Raw genomic sequence first — 20,167 nt, forward strand, 5'->3', positions numbered from 1 at the left:
ATATAACTGAAATAATCTAAAACCCAATAAGTAACTAAGAAGACAGTCACACGAGTTTTGGGGGTTCTGAGTGTAACAATCCAGAGACACATACTTCTCTGTGAGAGACAGTCTTAGGCTGGGGCAATGCCACTGGGCTACAGGACAAGGGGAAAATTAAAATGGAAAAACCAAAATATGATATCATTGATATCTATGCCAGTATTATGTTGGTGGTGGACATGTGTCTTCCAGAATGAGTTAATTTGTGGACTCTACCAGAGATAATGGTATGTAAATCATTTACTTTGTTTACTCATGATGAAGATAAATCTGCATTAGAAGTCAAACATCAAATAGTTGAAGCTATATAACAAGAGGGAGTAGAGCTGAGCAGGTGTTACGGTGAAGATGACGATGAAGCATTTCTCATTAGTGTTGAAAAAAATAGTGTTCAAATATTAATCTAGAAAACAAACCCTCATGCATCTTCTTCCACTGTTGCTAGTCACAATTTAAAATCAGTCTTTAAAGACACTGTTCACACTCATCAAGAATATGTTTTCAACAGTTGACAACTTTTACCAATTTTAGGCCACAGCATGGCAGGATTTAAATATTTGTCTGGTAAGTAATGCTTAAACCACTAAGGCCTATGTGTCAGTCTGCATGGTACAATGCCATCTATGTAATATCAGGAAGATTCATTGGCATTCTTGAAGTTCTGATAAATGCAATTTTTCCATGTAGGAAATGCAATGAATGAAGTGTAGCACTAGTCATGGCCAATAAGAAATCTGAATCCTATAGCTATGTTAAATCACTTAAGCACCAAGTTATTTAAATATGAGATTAAGAATGTTGCAGCTGCTAGTAACCTCTAAGGAGCAATACAACTGTTGATGACATGTACCACCCTTAACCATGATCTTAAAATTGAAGCACTGAAGTTGACAATGATATTCACTGATGATGATGCTCCTCTCTTTCCACCTCAGATGATGAGATAAGAACTACTATTAAACTATACAGTCTGATGTACAAAACATAGCAGTGATGTTATTAGGAAAATATAGGGTAGATGGTTGGTATCCAGATATCCTGATACATAGACAGCAGTCCTAATGTATCCAGTAATAGTAGTAGTAGTAGGAGGAGGAGGAGGAGGAAGAAGTGTGCCTGCTACTGATGGAAAAACTCACCATTCTTTTTCCGAGCTTTAAATGATTTTTAAAAACCTGTTTCCATTCTACAGAGAGTCACGAATGCATATCTGTTTTGGCTATACTATTAAGAAAAATGAAAGAGCATGAAATATTGCTTTTCCTGAACTAAAGAGACAATTTTGCTGTTATGATAACAAGAAAAACTGATTTAAGTCACACAAAATTTTAAGTAAGCATATTTCATTATCAATATGTATTTCAAAATGGATATTCATACAATATTCATACTTCTCTCTAATTAAATTTTAATTTCAATTTTGTCTTACAACAACCAGTATTATTTCACTCTTTTATTGTACTAAATTTTTTTGCAATTAATTAATTTTGGTGTTTATTTGTGTAAATACAGATCAGATTTTCATTAAAAAAATTGTGGGTCCTTTCACAGTCCCTGCCAGGAGCTCTTCAAAAACCTACACAATAGTTGGCACCTACTGATTAGAATGTCTTTCCCCACACTACCACAATCTGACTGCTGGGGCTTCCATTCAGAATTCCCTTCAGTGTACAAAAACAAAAGTAATCCACTTTTTGTGCATGAACCAGTGCTTCCAATGAGGACCTGAGCACAGCATGATCACTATCAAGGACAAATCTGGCAAGACAATCTTGTACATCACTTAGTAAAAGAAAGTGTACAGCCGCCACAGCTTTCCAAGCAGGATGTCACGTCCATGCAGTTTATGGGTCGCATGCCACATCCTCTTCAGCATTTCTGAGTCACTCAGGAAAGCCCACCTTCCAGTTCTGGAGGCCATTAATTTCACATGCAGCAACACACATAAGCACTCTGTTCAATGTATTGCTTCATCCAGTAACGAGCATCTGCTTGGAGCATCCCATTTAGTTCTCATATGGTTCTGAATCTTCTTTCACACATGACAGCATTCAGTCACTGTATCACTCTTATTTTTTTCACTGTTTCCCACAGCCTCTAAAAGTAATCAACTTTTAGTGTTAATGTTGAATTTTTTAATGAGTGTTATCTTAGTGAAGACTTCCACCTATGGATTTGTGTTTTTGTGTCTGTGCCAAAACTGACCAAACAAGCTCTGATCCTTTTTCAGTAGTTTGTATGACCTAATAAATATCTTGTGTTTCAAAAAATTTGTCTCAACACCTTTTCGTTGCTTCAGTGGAACTGCATTCAGTATCACTTCGTGTCTTCTCCTACCATTTCCCTTAAGTTTCCTCCCTCAATGTCAGTAATGTGCATTGTGCAGTGATACACTCTGCACAGCATTTCCACACTGGTGACCAGACTTCACCCTCCTTAAATCATTCCCATTCCTTGGATGTTCCACGCAATGCACTTTCCCCAGTAGGCTAGTGTGTCTTTATGTTGCATCACAAGCTCTGCACAGTCTTTAGTCACTGTTACAGCCCCAGGGCTGCACACTCATGAGTACCAAGTATAATTTTTTTCTCTCTCTCTCTCTCAGTCGGATGTATCCTGCACTCATGCCCGAGATGCAGCTTATGTCAGGAAGTGGTCCCAATGAGCAGACTCCTGAAATGTCATCAATGAAGAGTGTTTCACCTGGTCACATACCTGCACCTAGTCCATTTGACCTTCTGGCACAGGCGGCCACTTTAAATCAGTTCATTGTTTGCACAACTCATGAGCACCGCTGCACCTCAAGCACAGGTCTCATCACCAACCCATTAGTCAAGTACAGCTTCTGTCCACCTCTCAGCAGTTGAAACCCATGGCTCATGCTTATGGTTGTCCTCTGCTGAGGCGATCTTCACTGGGTACAGAATTATGAGTGACACAACAGAGTTTACCATTACCATTGATAAACTTGAACCTAGTGTCACAATGGAGGATCGCGACATCGTCACCAACCCTCCATAATCCGGCAGCTATTGTAAATTAAAAGGGCACCTAATAACAGGATTGGTGTTGTTTGAAATGCTGCACTCCCGCACACTATTTTCCGCAGAAGAGTGTTCTGAAATGAGGCCCACCCAACTCCTGCAACACCACCATGCCTTAGCTGAAACCCATATCTTCCTGGCGAAGCTTTTATTCCACAATTGTAATTCTCATTTCCCTGTTGTAATGTGTATGGCACTCACCACACAGGTCCATACCGACATCAAAGCAGAATGGGTGTTTGAGTTCCTTGTCCCCGACCAGCCACATCCACTGTCCAGTCTCCTTACCCTTTCTGCCCCTCCCCTCCCAATCAGCCACAGCCCCTGCCTGGTCCTCTTAATCCTTCCCCCCTGCCCTGGCTCCCTTCTGCCACTGTGTCTACAAGTGCCCCAGCCACATGGCGAGTCCAAGCAACTTAACTACCACCTCTGCTTGTTCGCACCCAACCAATTCAGCACCCCTGTCCCCTACAACACACCTACACGGGCCCATGTTTATTAATGTACCCCTTCCCTTCCCTCCCCTCCCCCCCTCCCCTCCCCCTCCCACAGCAACTGATAGCATGCACACCCTCATAAGCACATTACCCTCTATCCGACTGCTGGAGGACCCCCATGATACCATGCGTGGGTGATGCTATCATGAGTGCTTCGCCAGTGGTCCTGCCAAATGCAGGGCATCACACAGTTTGCAATAGGCATACCCAGTTGTTCAGCAATTTCCTCACACCTGTTCTCACTTGACCACCATAACCCGAACTCACTCATTTCCTACCTCACTGACACTGGCGTGGACCTGTCCATCTTTCTGCACAGACTCCTGCCCTTGTCTGGCCCCAATCTCCCTTCTTCCTCACTCGTCATGTTGGACCTTCACCATGGCCAATGTCACTAAGCCAATTCTCAGTGCAGATTATACCTTCAATTTCAATCGTTTCCCTGACCTGTGGAGCATCGCCTGGTCAACGTTGCATTTGGTCGCTCCGCAGCCTTCACTTCCCATCCCACCATGTGCATAGCCATTAAACAGCTATCATACTCCAGTCATTTTGCCTACCTCCTTTTCCAATTCCTGCTCTCCACCCAATCCTCTGGCACCCTCCGCAAGATGTACCATGACACAGTGCACCATATCTTGATTACTTTAGGTCTACCAGTTCATTGCTGCATCAATTCTCTTCTGCCAGACAAGCACAAGTTTGCAGGGGTGTGAGACCTCCATTGCTATCAGAATCCTCTGCCCATCCAAAAATGCTTGGTCCCCCACACTTCATTTAGTACCTAAGAAGGACAGGACATGGTGCACCTGGAGTGATTATTGGCAGCTCAATGCGAGAAACATTCCCACATGTTAACCTGTCCCACTCTTACACAGCTAAACGTATCTGGCTACACGATTTTTAGTAAGATAGGTTGCACTAAGACACACGTTTGCAGAGGAAGATGTTGATAAGATGGCCATCATTACAATTTTCAGCCTCTTTAAAAGCCCCTTCACAACCTTTGGTCTCTGTAACAACATGTAAACTTGGCTACATTCCTTAGATAGGTCCTCTATGACACATGGGCTGTTTTGTGTACCTGAATGACACTACAGGAATATTGCTGAACACTGTGAGCAACTCTGGGAGATTTCTGCCCACCTGAAAAGCGTAGGGGTCATTCTCAACCTAGAAGAATGCATTTTCTGGGTAGCTGAAATTGAATTCTTGTTGTTGTTGTTGTGGTCTTCAGTCCTGAGACTGGTTTGATGCAGCTCTCCATGCTACTCTATCCTGTGCAATATTCTTCATCTCCCAGTACCTACTGCAGCCTACATCCTTCTGAATCTGCTTAGTGTATTCATCTCTTGGTCTCCCTCTACGATTTTTACCCTCCACAGTGCCCTCCAATGCTAAATTTGTGATTCCTTGATGCCTCAAAACATGTCCTACCAACCGATCCCTTCTTCTAGTCAAGTTGTGCCACAAACTTCTCTTCTCCCCAATCTTATTCAATACCTCCTCATTAGTTACGTGATCTACCCACCTTATCTTCAGCATTCTTCTGTAGCACCACATTTCAAAAGCTTCTATTCTCTTCTTGTCCAAACTAGTTATCGTCCATGTTTCACTTCCATACATGGCTACACTCCATACAAATACTTTCAGAAACGACTTCCTGACACTTAAATCTATACCCGATGTTAACAAATTTCTCTTCTTCAGAAACGATTTTCTTGCCATTGCCAGTCTACATTTTATATCCTCTCTACTTCGACCATCATCAGTTATTTTACTCCCTAAATAGCAAAACTCCTTTACTACTTTAAGTGTCCCATTTCCTAATCTAATTCCCTCAGCATCAACCAATTTAATTTGACTACATTCCATTATCCTCGTTTTGCTTTTGTTGATGTTCATCTTATATCCTCCTTTCAAGACACTGTCCATTCCGTTCAACTGCTCTTCCAAGTCCTTTGCTGTCTCTGACAGAATTACAATGTCATCGGCGAACCTCAAAGTTTTTACTTCTTCTCCATGAATTTTAATACCTACTCCGAATTTTTCTTTTGTTTCCTTTACTGCTTGCTCAGTATACAGATTGAATAACATCGGGGAGAGGCTACAACCCTAAAGCTGCATGTCCTCGGGAAAAATTACGGCTGTAGTTTCCCGTTGCTTTCAGCCGTTCACAGTACCAGCACAGCAAGGCCGTTTTGGTTAATGTTACAAGGCCAGATCAGTCAATCATCCAGACTGTTGCCCCTGCAACTACTGAAAAGGCTGCTGCCCCTCTTCAGGAACCACATGTTTGTCTGGCCTCTCAACAGATACCCCTCCATTGTGGTTGCACCTACGGTACGGCCATCTGTATCGCTGAGGCACGCAAGCCTCCCCACCAACGGCAAGGTCCATGGTTCATGGGGGGGATTGAACTAGGGCACACCATTTCCACATCTAGCTTACAACATGTGCCCGAAGAAGTCTGCATGATCTCCAAATTTTCACATCCCAAAATGCATAAGGAGCTTCACAGATTCCTAGACATGGATAATTTTTTTCATCACATCCCTAAAAATGTGATCTCTGTTCAGGTACCTATCACTGCCACAATTCAAGGTGACTGAATGAAGGGTAACAAACTTATGCCATGTAGCCTGCCTATGTTGGCTAGTTTCAAGAGCACAAAATGTGACCTAACCAATGCAGTCCTTCTGCCACACCCTCACTTCTCCAACTTCCCCACTATCATGGCTGATGTGAGTCAATCTGTGAACAATGAGGTCTATCAACAGCACATCAGGAACACTTGGTAGCCACTTACTTCTTTTTGGTTACACTATGAGAACCCAGCACAAATGAGTCATGTACGATCAGGATTTACTTGCTGTCTACGAGGCAGTGAGGTACTTTTATCCTCCCATTGAGGGATGCCCTTTCATCATTTTCACTGACCATAATCCACTTACAACAGAGTTCTACCAGAAAGACAGCATCCAAAAGTTTGCCCCAGTGGTTCTGCCAGCAGGAGTGTGTATCTCAGTTTTCTACCGATATATGCCATTTAGCCAGCACTGATAACATTGTCACCAGCTACCTCAGCTGCTGCTGTACTCTCAGCACTATATTAAATTATGAGGCCCTTACTAAAGTGAAGTCCACTGACCCCAAATAGCTCAATTATGTCAGGACCTGAATTCTCACCTCATCTGCAGCTCCACCAGATCCCTGACAAACAGCTCCACCAGCTCCCTGCAGGATTTTTGTGATACTCTTTCTGACCCTGCACACACCAACAACTACAAAGACCCATATACCCTAATGCTCCAAAGACCATGTTTACCCCTATCTTGCCCCTCCCCCCCTTTCCACAAACTAACTTTCTATTGCCTGCACAGCCTATCACACCCCCACACCGATTACCCTTGTACAGGATCGTTTCTCCTGGCCCATCATCCAACAGGACTGTCGCACTTGGGTTCATGCCTGTATCCTGTGCCAGCACACTAAATTGGGCCATCATGTTTACATGCCTGGTGTCTTATGTCCCCCTGTCAAGCACCAGTTCTCCCATGTTCACATTGATATTGTTGGCCGCCTGCCATCCTCAGATGATTGCCTCTGCTTCTCACAGTGACAGTCCATATAAGACACTGGCTGGAAAACGTCTCCATCCTGGACATTTTGGCTGAAGTGGTTGCTGTGGCACTCATCAGTGCCTGCATTTCACATTATGGCTGCCCTTGCCCCGCACATAACATCAGACCGCAGGCACCAATTCACTTCCTGTTTACACAGAGCCCTGTCTCAGACTTGTGGCACTCTCAATCATTTTACAACTAGCTACAACGCTGCAGCTAGTGGCATGCATAAAAATCTGCCCTTACCTGCTATGATGTAAAATGGTTTTCCATCCTACCACTGGTCCTGTTAGGGTTGCAGATGCCCCACAAGGCTGAACTGGAGGCACTTGCCACCACCTAGTATAAAGGCAGTCCCTAGCCCTTCCAGGCAACTTTATTGAGCCACAGCAGCTTCAAGAGCACTGGCTACACTGGCTATAACCAGTGCCTCCATGGTACCATTTCAAGCACAGGACTAATAACAACACAGGCAGAGAAGTACGCTGTAGGGATTTGCAGTGGAGCATAATAATCATACATAACAAAGAGTTCCAGGTGGATGAGTCTGTGACTCTTCAGGAACATGAACAAGAAGAATATAGGATAATTTGAAGTGGTAAGGATAAGGGGGTAATTAATCCAGGAAAAATAAGTGATGGTGAACTTTGGAATATGATCAAAATGGTAGGGGTTGTATGTGTTGGGATGTAATGTATCTTTCCTTTTATCCACATACATTTTACAGTATTTTAAAGATATAATCTTCATGATCATTACTGTCTATTATATACTTCATGGTTTTCAATGACTCTTGTAAGAACGATTTCAGTTTCTTGATAGTGGACTCAGATGCACTAATGGCAACACTTGCTTTATGAATCTATAGCTTATTACAAAACAGAAATTGATTTCAAACTTAAAACACACATTTCTGAATATATTGTGCTGGCTTAATAATATGTAGTGCCCTGCTCCCTATGCCTCTCCAGTAACTAAGCTAACTGCAGTAGTTACAGTAACTGAGTAAAGTTTGGTACAATGTTGGCTCAAATACCAGTACAGTTTTCTGATAATTTCTTATCAATGTTTTTCCTAAGCAACATGAGGAGAATGCCATGCAGCCTGTGATATCTCAACAAAGCTGTGATTGAATGCCACCATCAAACTTTGACCTCTTGTTCTGTTGCTAATAATACTGCACACCCAAATACCCACAAACATTTCTTCTGTCTGTCTTTAACTAACCTACAGTAGAGCTTGGCCACATATTTACATACATAGTTCATACTTGCACACACATATTGTAGAAGTCACGGATAAACAAGTGGTCTATGAAAATAAAGGATCTGAACTTAAAACTGTAAATCACAAAACAACTATGTCACTTCATATTGCATGCTGGTAGCTAATATCCCTTATAATTAGGGACAGTTATTGTTCATTTCATGACACCATATACTTTTACGCTGTTGGCATGGAATGACATGTCCTCATTACACTTACCAAAATATTTGGAACTTGCAATCCAACAGCCTCTTTAAATGATGATGGAAAGACAAAATTATCTGGACTAATCTTGTTCTCACTTTCATCAGACAATGTTAGGTACAAAAAACACATTTTTCTTGAAAGTGAAGTGGCACATCCAGCATTTTCAAGGAAGGTATCCAAATCTTGTTCAAAGACACTGTCTGAATGTTGACCCTTCTGTAAAGAGGAAATAGCATTTAAAATAAATATGCAAAAGATAAGCCATAGTATCTTAACTTACCACAATACTTCCTGTAAATACAGAATCATAAAATGTAAAGCAAGTTACCAAAGTAGTTTTTATTAGTTTCTGTTGTGAACAGTAAAGTAATATTCTGTTACATATGTTTCCTGTGTACTTTATACTGAAAGAAATTGTAATATTAATAATAACATAGACCCATGTTCAAAATAAGTGATTTGTTAAGAAAACACACAATAATATAAATACTTCTACATTTTGTGACTTGGATGCAGTAGCTCCAACTGACCACAAATGTTTGATGACATATTAACATCTGTAAGTCTTTACATACAATATTTTTGCAACTCAATAACACAGATTTTGTATACTCTTACTGGAGAGCTCATGAAGTCTAATACTCCAATGATGGAACTACGACATTATTTTATCTTTACAGCACTATATAGTTTCTTCTTTCTGTTACTTAATTTACAGGGTGTTTCAGATATGATGGTCAATAATTCACACTTGGAAAGTACAGGCCAATAGTAGCTAAAAAGCTCCAATAAACATGTGTCCACAAACCAACCATTGCTGAGTTACCACATTAATTTGAGTTGGGAGCCAACTGTAAACTCCCCTGGTGCGATATTATGCTGAAATCTCAATGTGTGGGATCAACTATCTGTTTGTGCAAGTGCCCAGTGCGATTCTACTGGCACATGATTGGTCAGCAGCCAGAATCTGATAGCGGCCCAGTAGCTACAAAGGTGCACAACAGACAGCATCCCGGCACTTCGCCTGAAGATGATGAATACGCAGTCCACTGAAACAATGTGACTAGAAGATGACACAACTTGGCTGATAACCCGTGAAGATTTCATAGTTGTTTGTCAATGTCATGCTTGCATTTAGGTCGATAGCCATCAGGTTCAGCACATTTTGTAAGATATATAGTACAAACGGTACATTCATTGTGTCAACGATGGTATCTGCAGTTAACTAACGTAAGTAAAAAAGTACACAGTAACATGATTTTATTCCTGTTGTCTCCTTCAGAGGACTTATCCAATCCCAGGTTCCCTACCTCAAACTGTTCAGTGAAGCATCCTCTATATCCTGTTAAATTTTTGCACACTCTTATGGAAACACACTGCATAATAATTTTTGGCACCAAATACATCAGAATCATCAGGGCCATGTTGTAGACTGTAGTAGTCTTTTGTGTGCTTCACAGTTTGTGTGTTTTGTTAATGATGCTTGCATTTATGTTAATACTGCTCTCATCTGAACACATGTGACAGTAATACAAGCTTACATCGCCAAATTGTCCAAGAGAGAGGCATCATAAACAAACTTTTTGTAAAAATTAATATTTACTAATGACTAACATTTTTATTTACTTTAGGAGAATGAAAATCAGCTGAGAAGCTAAGGAATACAGCTTTCTATTTAACCTGCAAACTCTTACTACAGATTACATTTCAACATTATTCTGTCTGACTTTTAATCTTGAATACCTCATTATTTTATTTTTATGGATCCTTCATGTGATTGTATCACTACGATGTAGAATGTGTCAGAGTATTACAGTAATAATCATATGAAAATGGCCATGAAGCTTACAATTTAAATCATATGATACATAAGTTTCAAGTATTCAAATAACAACACAGATGGTTCTCAGACAAATTATAATCCTTACGTTCTAATTCATATGAAAAGCATTCTGTCAGCAATTGCTATACCAGTGGTATTCAGTCATTTTTATAGGGATGCTTAAACACATTTGACTAATTATTACGCACTGTCAAAAAATTCCTGTAAAGAATAGAAAGAACTATTCAAAAGATAAAGTTTTAGCTGTTTTTTTTTTAATTTAATCTTATCCCCAATTATTTGTTCAAGAACATTAACCTAATGCCACCTATATTAGTCATAGTAAAAGCTTTGTTAGGATGAGAATGGACTTTTAAATAAGTGATCACTGCTGGATTAATCAAGAAACAGAAATGCATTCAATATTAGTCATAGTAAAAGCTTTATTACCATATGAATGGACTTTTAAAATAAGTGATCATTGCAGGATTAATGAGGTGATTTGAAGCACTTCTGTACAAGATAAGTGTATCAGCATTATATGTTATTCCAAATGTTCCCTCTCTTTCTTTGCTTCATATTGTGAAGGTATTTGGTGACACAATGTGGGATAAGAATTTTTTGGTAGAGAAAATAGTGCAATACACTATAACAATTTCTTATGTCAGCTGCACAATGGGAAGTCCAGGTTGGAACATCAACAATATTATGAAAAGGATAGCTTGCTACTTACCATAAAGATGACATGTTGAGTAGCAGGCAGAGCTGCATAACAAAGACTGATACACTGGGAGATTTCGGCCAAAGCCTTCTTCAAAAAGAAAACACACACACCCACATTCAGACAAGCACACATCTCATGCACACATGAATTTTGGCTGAGAGTGGTGCACAATGAGGGTGAGGGAATGTGAATTGGGAAGAGGCGACAGGATGGGGGATGGAAACTGTTGGATGGAGGCTACGGAGACAGTAGGTTACAATAGGTTGAGAATGGGATAGTTCTGGAAGGGGAGACTGTATTGTAAGGATAACTCCCATCTGTGCAATGGGGATAGGGTAAGCTGAGTCTGGGCTGGAATAGGAAATTCTGGGTGGGTGGATTGGACAAGTCTTGCATTTAAGTCTTACTCAAGGATATGATCCATGTGAGGTTGGGAGTGGTATAGGGATGTATGGGATGTTGTGGAGGTTGGTTGGGTGATGGAACACCAGTTTAGGAGGGATAGGAAAGATCTTGGGCAGGATGTCACTCATGTCAGGGCTTGATGATAGATTGTCAAAGCCCTGACAAAGGCTGTGGTTCAGTCGTTCCAGTCCAAGGTGGTATCTGGTGACAAAGGGAGATGCTCATTTGTAACTGGTTCTTGGGGATGGTTGGAGGAATGGGGGTGATGGGAGGATTGGGGGTGTGTGGGGATATGGCATGGGAAATCTGTTTATGGACTAGGTCTGAGGGAGAGTGCTGATCTGTGAAGGCCTTGGTTAGACCATCAGCATACTGTGCAAGGAATTCTTGTCACTGCAGATAAGCCACCCCAGGTAACCAGGCTGTATTGGACCAAGTTCCTGGTGTGGAAGGAATGGCAGCTGTCAAAATGTAGGTACTGCTGGTGGTCAGTTGGTGTTATGTCTACCATAAACCAAACAACCACCAACAATACCTGCATTTCAACAGCTGCCATCCCTTCCACACTAAAATATCCCTCCCATACAGTCTAGACACCTGGGGACAGCATATCTGTAGTGACAATAACTCCCTCGCCCATTATGCTGATGGTATCAGCAAGGTCCTCACGAAAATGCATTATCCCCCCAGACCTGGTCAGTCCGGAAAAACAGTTTTCCCATGCCATATCCCCAAATACCTCTGGTCCTTCCAACACCTCCAAGAACTGTGAGTACCCCGTCCATCACTCAATGCCACCCTGAACTGGAATAAATGAACCACATCCTTAGTCTAGGCTTTGACTATCTATCATCATACATGGAAATGAGGGATATCTTACCCAAGCTCCTTCCCACCCCTCCTAAAATGGTATTCCATTGCTCTCCCAAACTCCACAATATCCTAGTCCAACCCTATGCCATTCCTAGCCCAAGCCCTTTGCCACAAGGATCTTGTCCCTGTGGAAGATCCAGGTGCAAGACCTGCCCAATCCACCCACCCAGTACTCCCAGTTCCAGTCGTCTCATAGGTTATTTTAGATCTAGGCCAGCTCATCTGTGAAAGAAGTGATGTCATACACCAGTTCTGATGCAATCTCTATACAACTGTTTGTATTGTTATGACTACCAAACAGCTGTCCATCAGGATGAAGGGCCACTACAGAACTGTGACCAAGACCAAGGAGGATGACCCTGCAGTACAACCTGCAGCTAAAAATAACATAGTTGGTTTTAGTGGCTGCTTCAGAATCTGTCCCATCTGGATCCTCCACTCCACCACCAACTTTTCTGAACTGCGCACATGGCAGTTATGCCTACAACACATTCTTCACTCTCCAAATTATCCAACATCTTTGCCTTTGCCTTTGAATATGTCTGCTTGTGTCTGTATATGTGTGTGTGTGCGCGAGTGTATACCTGTCCTTTTTTCCCCCTAAGGTAAGTCTTTCCGCTCCCGGGATTGGAATGACTCCTTACCCTCTCCCTTAAAACCCACACCCTCTCCTTCCCTCTTTCCTGATGAGGCAACAGTTTGTTGCGAAAGCTTGAATTTTGTGTGTATGTTTGTGTTTGTTTGTGTGTCTGTCGACCTGCCAGCACTTTCATTTGGTAAGTCACATCATCTTTGTTTTTAGATATATATTTCCTACGTGGAATGTTTCCCTCAATTATATATATATATAAAACAAAGATGATGTGACTTACCTAATGAAAGCGCTGGCACGTCGATAGACAAAGATGTTCTTGAATGACAGGTGAGGTATGAGCGGCGGCAACTTGAAATTAACGGAGGTTGAGACCTGGTGGGTAACAAGAAGAGAGGATATACTGAAGGGCAAGTTCCCATCTCTTGAGTTCTGACAGGTTGGTGTTAGTGGGAAGTATCCAGATAACCCGGACGGTGTAACACTGTGCCAAGATGTGCTGGCCATGCACCAAGGCATGTTTAGCCACAGGGTGATTCTCATTACCAACAAACACTGTCTGCCTGTGTCCATTCATGCGAATGGACAGTTTGTTGCTGGTCATTCCCACATAGAAAGCTTCACAGTGTAGGCAGGTCAGTTGGTAAATCACGTGGGTGCTTTCACACGTGGCTCTGCCTTTGATCATGTACACCTTCCGGGTTACAGGACCGGAGTAGGTGGTGGTGGGAGGGTGCATGGGACAGGTTTTACACTGGGGGTGGTTACAAGGGTAGGAGCCAGAGGGTAGGGAAGGTGGTTTGGGGATTTCATAGGGATGAACCAAGAGGTTACGAAGGTTAGGTGGATGGCGAAAAGACACTCTTGGTGGAGTGGGGAGGATTTCATGAAGGATGGATCTCATTTCAGGGCAGGATTTGAGGAAGTCATATCCCTGCTGGAGAGCCACATTCAGAGTCTGATCCAGTCCTGAAAAGTATCCTGTCACAAGTGGAGCACTTTTGGGATTCTTCTGTTGGAGGTTCTGGGTTTGAGGGGATGAGGAAGTGGCTCTGGTAATTTGCTTCTGTACCAGGTCGGGAGGGTAGTTGCGGGATGCAAAAGCTGTTTTCAGGTTGTTGGTGTAACATATATATATATATATATATATATATAGACACACAAACAAACACAAACACACACACAAAATTGAAGCTTTCGCAACAAACTGTTGCCTCATCAGGAAAGAGGGAAAGAGAGGGGAAGACGAAAGGAAGTGGGTTTTAAGGGAGAGGGTAAGGAGTCATTCCAATCCCGGGAGCGGAAAGACCCACCTTAGGGGGAAAAAAGGACAGGTATACACTCGCGCACACGCACACATCCATCCACACATACAGACACAAGCAGACATATTTTTCCCACGTGGAATGTTTCCTTCCATTATATATATATATATGTGTGTGTGTGTGTGTGTGTGTGTGTGTGTGTGTGTGTGTGTGTGTGTGTTTCTTTTCTGAAGAATGCAGACTCTGACATTAATTCTTTGTTCAATTCTCTTCTTTTGCTTTCCTATTTGTTTCAATATTTTTTATAAATGTCTGCCTCCATAACTGGGTCGTCAGCACAGCTGACTGCCATGTGGGGAGGTGGGTTTGCTTCGAGGTACTGCCAGCGATTTTTTCCTTAGTGGGAGGACAGGTAAGGAATGCAGCCTTGTGAGACCAACAGAGGAGCTGCTTGACCACTCGACCAATTTGCAGTGGTTCTAAGGTCAAGAAACCTGTCAACTACCAGGAGATCAGTGTGCTGACCACATGCTCCTCCATACCTTATCTGATTATGCCACTGGCAGAGAATGGCACAGCAGTTGGTTAGACTCAATTGGCCCATCTATGGCCAGAATGCGTAGCTTTACCTTTACCTCTTACCTATTTTTTATAAATATCTACAATACCAAATGCCTGTTGTTAACAGTTCATGCTTATATGCCTGTATTTGACATATATTTATGTATAAATGTTTTTTGGTGCTGTATTAATTTGGGTTTGGGTATATGTCATATTTCTACAAATTTACACTTCTCTACAAAACAAACACATCAGAGAAAGTGAGTAGTTATTATATGTATGATATGTTTATAATCATAAGTAAATATAGAAAGATCAAGAAAGACCATTAATGCCTATATTAGCTGAAAAAATAAGACATTTACATACCACAGAACAGTTTGTTGAAACAGTGCTCAAAGGTGTGAAATTACTCCATCGATATGTATGTATACTTAGGAATGCAGTGTCAATGTCTTCCAGTTTATCTGAAGTGACACTTACAGAAACTGCTTCAGAACTTGTCACATATGCTGACACTAAGATATCAGAGAAAAAATCCCTTGCATAGTAGTGTAACATTTTCCATTGGTCTAAGAAATCTGTTAAACATTTAATACGATAGATCAGTACAAGTTTCAGTATTTTCATGAATGTAAAAAATCAAGCAATGACTATTGACCAATAAACTACAATTACAAGTAGGCAGCATTTGCCTCACCAATGGATGACCAAGATGGTGCTTCCCATACATCATTTAATTGCCAGTATAGAGCTCCCATTGTGTATCCTTCCCCAGACTCCTTTAAAGAGCTGCGCCATCTTCTGTAATGTTCTGTTTGTACTTTTGTTGACATTGCTTGATTTATCTGTAAAGATAACCCATCATACAAGTCATTTCCATGAAATACTGCTTGTAATTCAATAAGAAACTACATCTCATTAATAAGGAAACAAACCTGGCTAAAGTAAATATAAGTGTGAAAGTTTTCTTCAGTGCTGTAATTAACAGGTAATGGGAGGTGTTTATTCATCTCTATTACCATCTCTTGGTAGCCTCCTAAGTGATGCTGGCGGTTCTGCATTAAATCACTATCCACACTCCAATCTGTTGGTTCAGACACTGACATTATTGTGTAAAATGATGGGAGTGACTGGAAACCATATTCAGATGCAAACCGTGGAACTGGGTAGATGTTTGGATCCCATCCATCCAGCATGTAATTATAATAGTGCACTGAAACAAATAATTGTGGTTAACTATCACTGAAAAAGTAATAATCTTTTGAAAGATTGTTGTCTTAAAAAGCTTAATATTTCAGAATTTAGAAATACTGCAGTACAAATGGGAATATATCCTTGACTACATTTTCGAATTAAGATGTCATGATTATTTTACAGTCTACCCTAATCACAGGAGGACAACTTCCAGTGCTTTGTAGTTTCTTTAAATACATAATCAAGGGCCAGTTACTGTATGAGCCCATGATGCCTGATGCTGAGAGACAAGCAATCTTGAGAGCACTGGAAGAGATGAAAGAAGTTCAAGTAACAAAATACCTCATTTATTTCAACTATATGAGTGCACTTCAATCCAACCAGTGCATGTACACAGCTGAGACAGCAGCCCAGAACTCCTTTCCTTACCTTCAGCAGTTAGGATGAGATGTAATATTCTGATGAGTACCTGAACATGCGTGAAATTGGAACACCGGACAGGAGCATGCTGCAGCCAGGGGAGCTTGCAACAACCTGCTGTGGTACACTGTTCCCATACATGTACTACTCAGGGCCACATGTCTTTAGATGAAAAAGTGTTGTAAATGAGACACAATAAGTTTCAACCGATGGATCTTACTACCATCAGTACCACAACTCCTCCCAGCCACTAAGAAACCATGAAATCTTGTTAACATGCCTCTGCATTGGACAATGGTCCCTAGAATGTGAATCCTTCTCCAGTGGATGATTCTAAAGTGTGCTACGCTTGTTGCAAGTAACTACTTGTACACCAAATTTTGAGAGAGTTCAATGATAGGTTATGAACTGTAGTTTAAAACTGAAGAAATTACAAAAAGGCAGAAAATTAAGGAGATAGGACCTGACTAAGTAGAAAGAAGCAGAGTATGTGCAGATTCAGAGGGATCATTAAGCAAAGATTGACTAAAATGGGGAAAAGAATACAATAGAAAACAAATGGGTAGGTCTGAGAGATGAAATAGTGAAGTGAGCAGAGGATCAAATAGGTAAAATGTGGAAATCTTTGGATATCACAGGAGATATTGATGAAATGAGAAAATATAAAGCAGGCAAAAAAGAATAATATGTTTAAAACATGAGATTAACAGGAAGTCAATCTAAGAAGGAAAAGCTAGAGGACAAATGTAAGATTATATAAGCATATACAACTAAGGGAAAGACAGACACCACTTACAGGAAAATTAAAGAGTCCTTGGAGAAAAGACAAGCAGCTGTATGAATATTAAGAGCTCAGATGGGAAACCAGAATAAGCAAAGAAGTGAAAGTTGAAAAGTGGAAGGAGTATATACAGGGGCTATACAAGGGAAATGGACTTGGAGGCAATATTATGGAAAGAGAAGAGGACACAGAGATGCTTGGAGTCCATGACTCATCACAGCCATTGTGGGACAATCAGAAATTGCAACAATAAGACATGCTTGTTGCAACTTTAACCTTGGTTCTAAACTACATATTTTAAAAGTTATAAAGTTTTTAACCATAATAGTTCATAAAACCTACCCCCATGAACCATGGATCTTGCTGTTGGTGGGGAGGCTTGCTCGCCTCAGCGATACAGATAGCCGTACCGTAGGTGCAACCACAACAGAGGGGTATCTGTTGAGAGGCCAGACAAACATGTGGTTCCTAAAGAGGGGCAGCAGCCTTTTCAGTAGATGCAGGGGCAACAGTCTGGATGATTGACTGATCTGGTCCTGTAACACTAACCAAAATGGCCTTGCTGTTGTGGTACTGAGAACGGCTGAAAGCGAGAGGAAACTGCGGCCATAATTTTTCTGGAGGGCATGCAGCTTTACTGTATGAATAAATGATGATGGCGTCCTCTTGGGTAAAACATCCCGGAGGTAAAATAGTCCCCCATTTGGATCTCCGGGCGGGGACTACTCGAGAGGATGTCGTTATCAGGAGAAAGAAAACTGGCGTTCTACATATCGGAGTGTGGAATGTCAGATCCCTTAATTGGGCAGGTAGGTTAGAAAATTTAAAAAGGGAAATGGATATGTTAAAGTTAGATATAGTGGGAATTAGTGAAGTTCGGTGTCAGGAGGAACACGTATTCTGGTCAGATGACTACAGGGTTATAAACACAAAATCAAATAGGTGTAATGCAGGAGTAGGTTTAATAATGAATAGGAAAATAGGAATGCGGGTAAGCTACTACAAACAGCATAGTGAACGCATTATTGTGGCGAAGATAGATAAGAAGCCCACGCCTACCACAGTAGTACACGTTTATATGCCAACTAGCTCTGCAGATGATGAAGAAATTGAAGAAATGTATGATGAAATAAAAGAAATTATTCAGATAGTGAAGGGAGATGAAAATTTAATAGTCATGGGTGACTGGAATTCGTCAGTAGGAAAATGGAGAGAAGGAAACGTAGTAGGTGAATATGGATTCGGGGTAAGAAACGAAAGAGGAAGCCGCCTGGTAGAATTTTGCACAGAGCACAACTTAATCATAGCTAACACTTGGTTCAAGAATAATAAAAGAAGATTGTATACATGGAAGAAGCCTGAAGATACTGACAGGTTTCAGATAGATTATATAATAATGGTAAGACAGAGATTTAGGAACCAGGTTTTAAATTGTAAGACATTTCCAGGGGCAGATGTGGACTCTGACCACAATCTATTGGTTATGAACTGTAGATTAAAACTGAAGAAACTGCAAAAAGGTGGGAATTTAAGGAGATGAGACCTGGATAAACTGAAAGAACCAGAGGTTGTACAGAGTTTCAAGGAGAGCATAAGGGAACAATTGACAGGAATGGGGAAAAGAAATACAGTAGAAGAAGAATGGGTAGCTTTGAGGAATGAAGTGGTGAAGGCAGCAGAGGAGCAAGTAGGTAAAAAGACGAGGGCTAGTAGAAATCCTTGGGTAACAGAAGAAATACTGAATTTAATTGATGAAAGGAGAAAATTTAAAAATACAGTAAATGAAGCAGGCAAAAAGGAATACAAACGTCTCAAAAATGAGATCAACAGGAAGTGCAAAATGGCTAAGCAGGGATGGCTAGAGGACAAATGTAAGGATGTAGAGGCTTATCTCACTAGGGGTAAGATAGATACTGCCTACAGGAAAATTAAAGAGACCTTTGGAGAAAAGAGAGCCACTTATATGAATATCAAGAGCTCAGATGGAAACCCAGTTCTAAGCAAAGAAGGGAAAGCAGAAAGGTGGAAGGAGTATATAGAGGGTCTATACAAGGGCGATGTTCTTGAGGACAAAATTATGGAAATGCAAGAGGATGTAGATGAAGATGAAATGGGAGATACTATACTGCGTGAAGAGTTTGACAGAGCACTGAAAGACCTGAGTCACAACAAAGCTCCGGGAGTAGACAACATTCCATTAGAACTACTGACAGCCTTGGGAGAGCCAGTCCTGACAAAACTCTACCATCTGGTGAGCAAGATGTATAAGACAGGCGAAATACCCTCAGACTTCAAGAAGAATATAATAATTCCAATCCCAAAGAAAGCAGGTATTGACAGATATGAAAATTACCGAACTATCAGTTTAATAAGTCACAGCTGCAAAATACTAACATGAATTCTTTACAGACGAATGGAAAAACTAGTAGAAGCCGACCTCGGGGAAGATCAGTTTGGACTCCATAGAAATATTGGAACACGTGAGGCAATACTGACCCTACGACTTATCTTAGAAGCTAGATTAAGGAAAGGCAAACCTACGTTTGTAGCATTTGTAGACTTAGAGAAAGCTTTTGACAATGTTGACTGGAATACTCTCCTTCAAATTCTGAAGGTGGCAGGGTTAAAATACAGGGAGCGAAAAGCTATTTACAATTTGTACAGAAACCAGATGGCAGTTATAAGAATCGAGGGACATCAAAGGGAAGCAGTGGTTGGGAAGGGAGTGAGACAGGGTTGTAGCCTCTCCCCGACGTTGTTCAATCTGTATATTGAGCAAGCAGTGAAGGAAACAAAAGAAAAATTCGGAGTAGGTATTAAAATCCATGGAGAAGAAATAAAAACT

At 41.1% G+C, this 20,167-nt stretch overlaps 1 protein-coding gene across 1 annotated transcript in view; it reads right to left on the reverse strand.

The window, feature by feature from the left end:
• Window positions 1-20,167, reverse strand: part of LOC124789643 (beta-mannosidase) — a 244,783-nt gene that overhangs the window by 12,628 nt on the left and 211,988 nt on the right. Inside the window, exons 11-14 of the mRNA XM_047257076.1 lie at window positions 15,863-16,140; window positions 15,625-15,772; window positions 15,294-15,505; window positions 8,695-8,898 (exon numbers count right to left, since the gene is read on the reverse strand). Of these exons, the coding sequence (XP_047113032.1) occupies window positions 8,695-8,898; window positions 15,294-15,505; window positions 15,625-15,772; window positions 15,863-16,140 (842 nt within the window). The remainder of the gene's footprint in view (window positions 1-8,694; window positions 8,899-15,293; window positions 15,506-15,624; window positions 15,773-15,862; window positions 16,141-20,167) is intronic.

This window comes from Schistocerca piceifrons, chromosome 1 (genome assembly GCF_021461385.2).
Source record: "Schistocerca piceifrons isolate TAMUIC-IGC-003096 chromosome 1, iqSchPice1.1, whole genome shotgun sequence".
NCBI classification, from domain to species: domain Eukaryota; kingdom Metazoa; phylum Arthropoda; class Insecta; order Orthoptera; family Acrididae; genus Schistocerca; species Schistocerca piceifrons.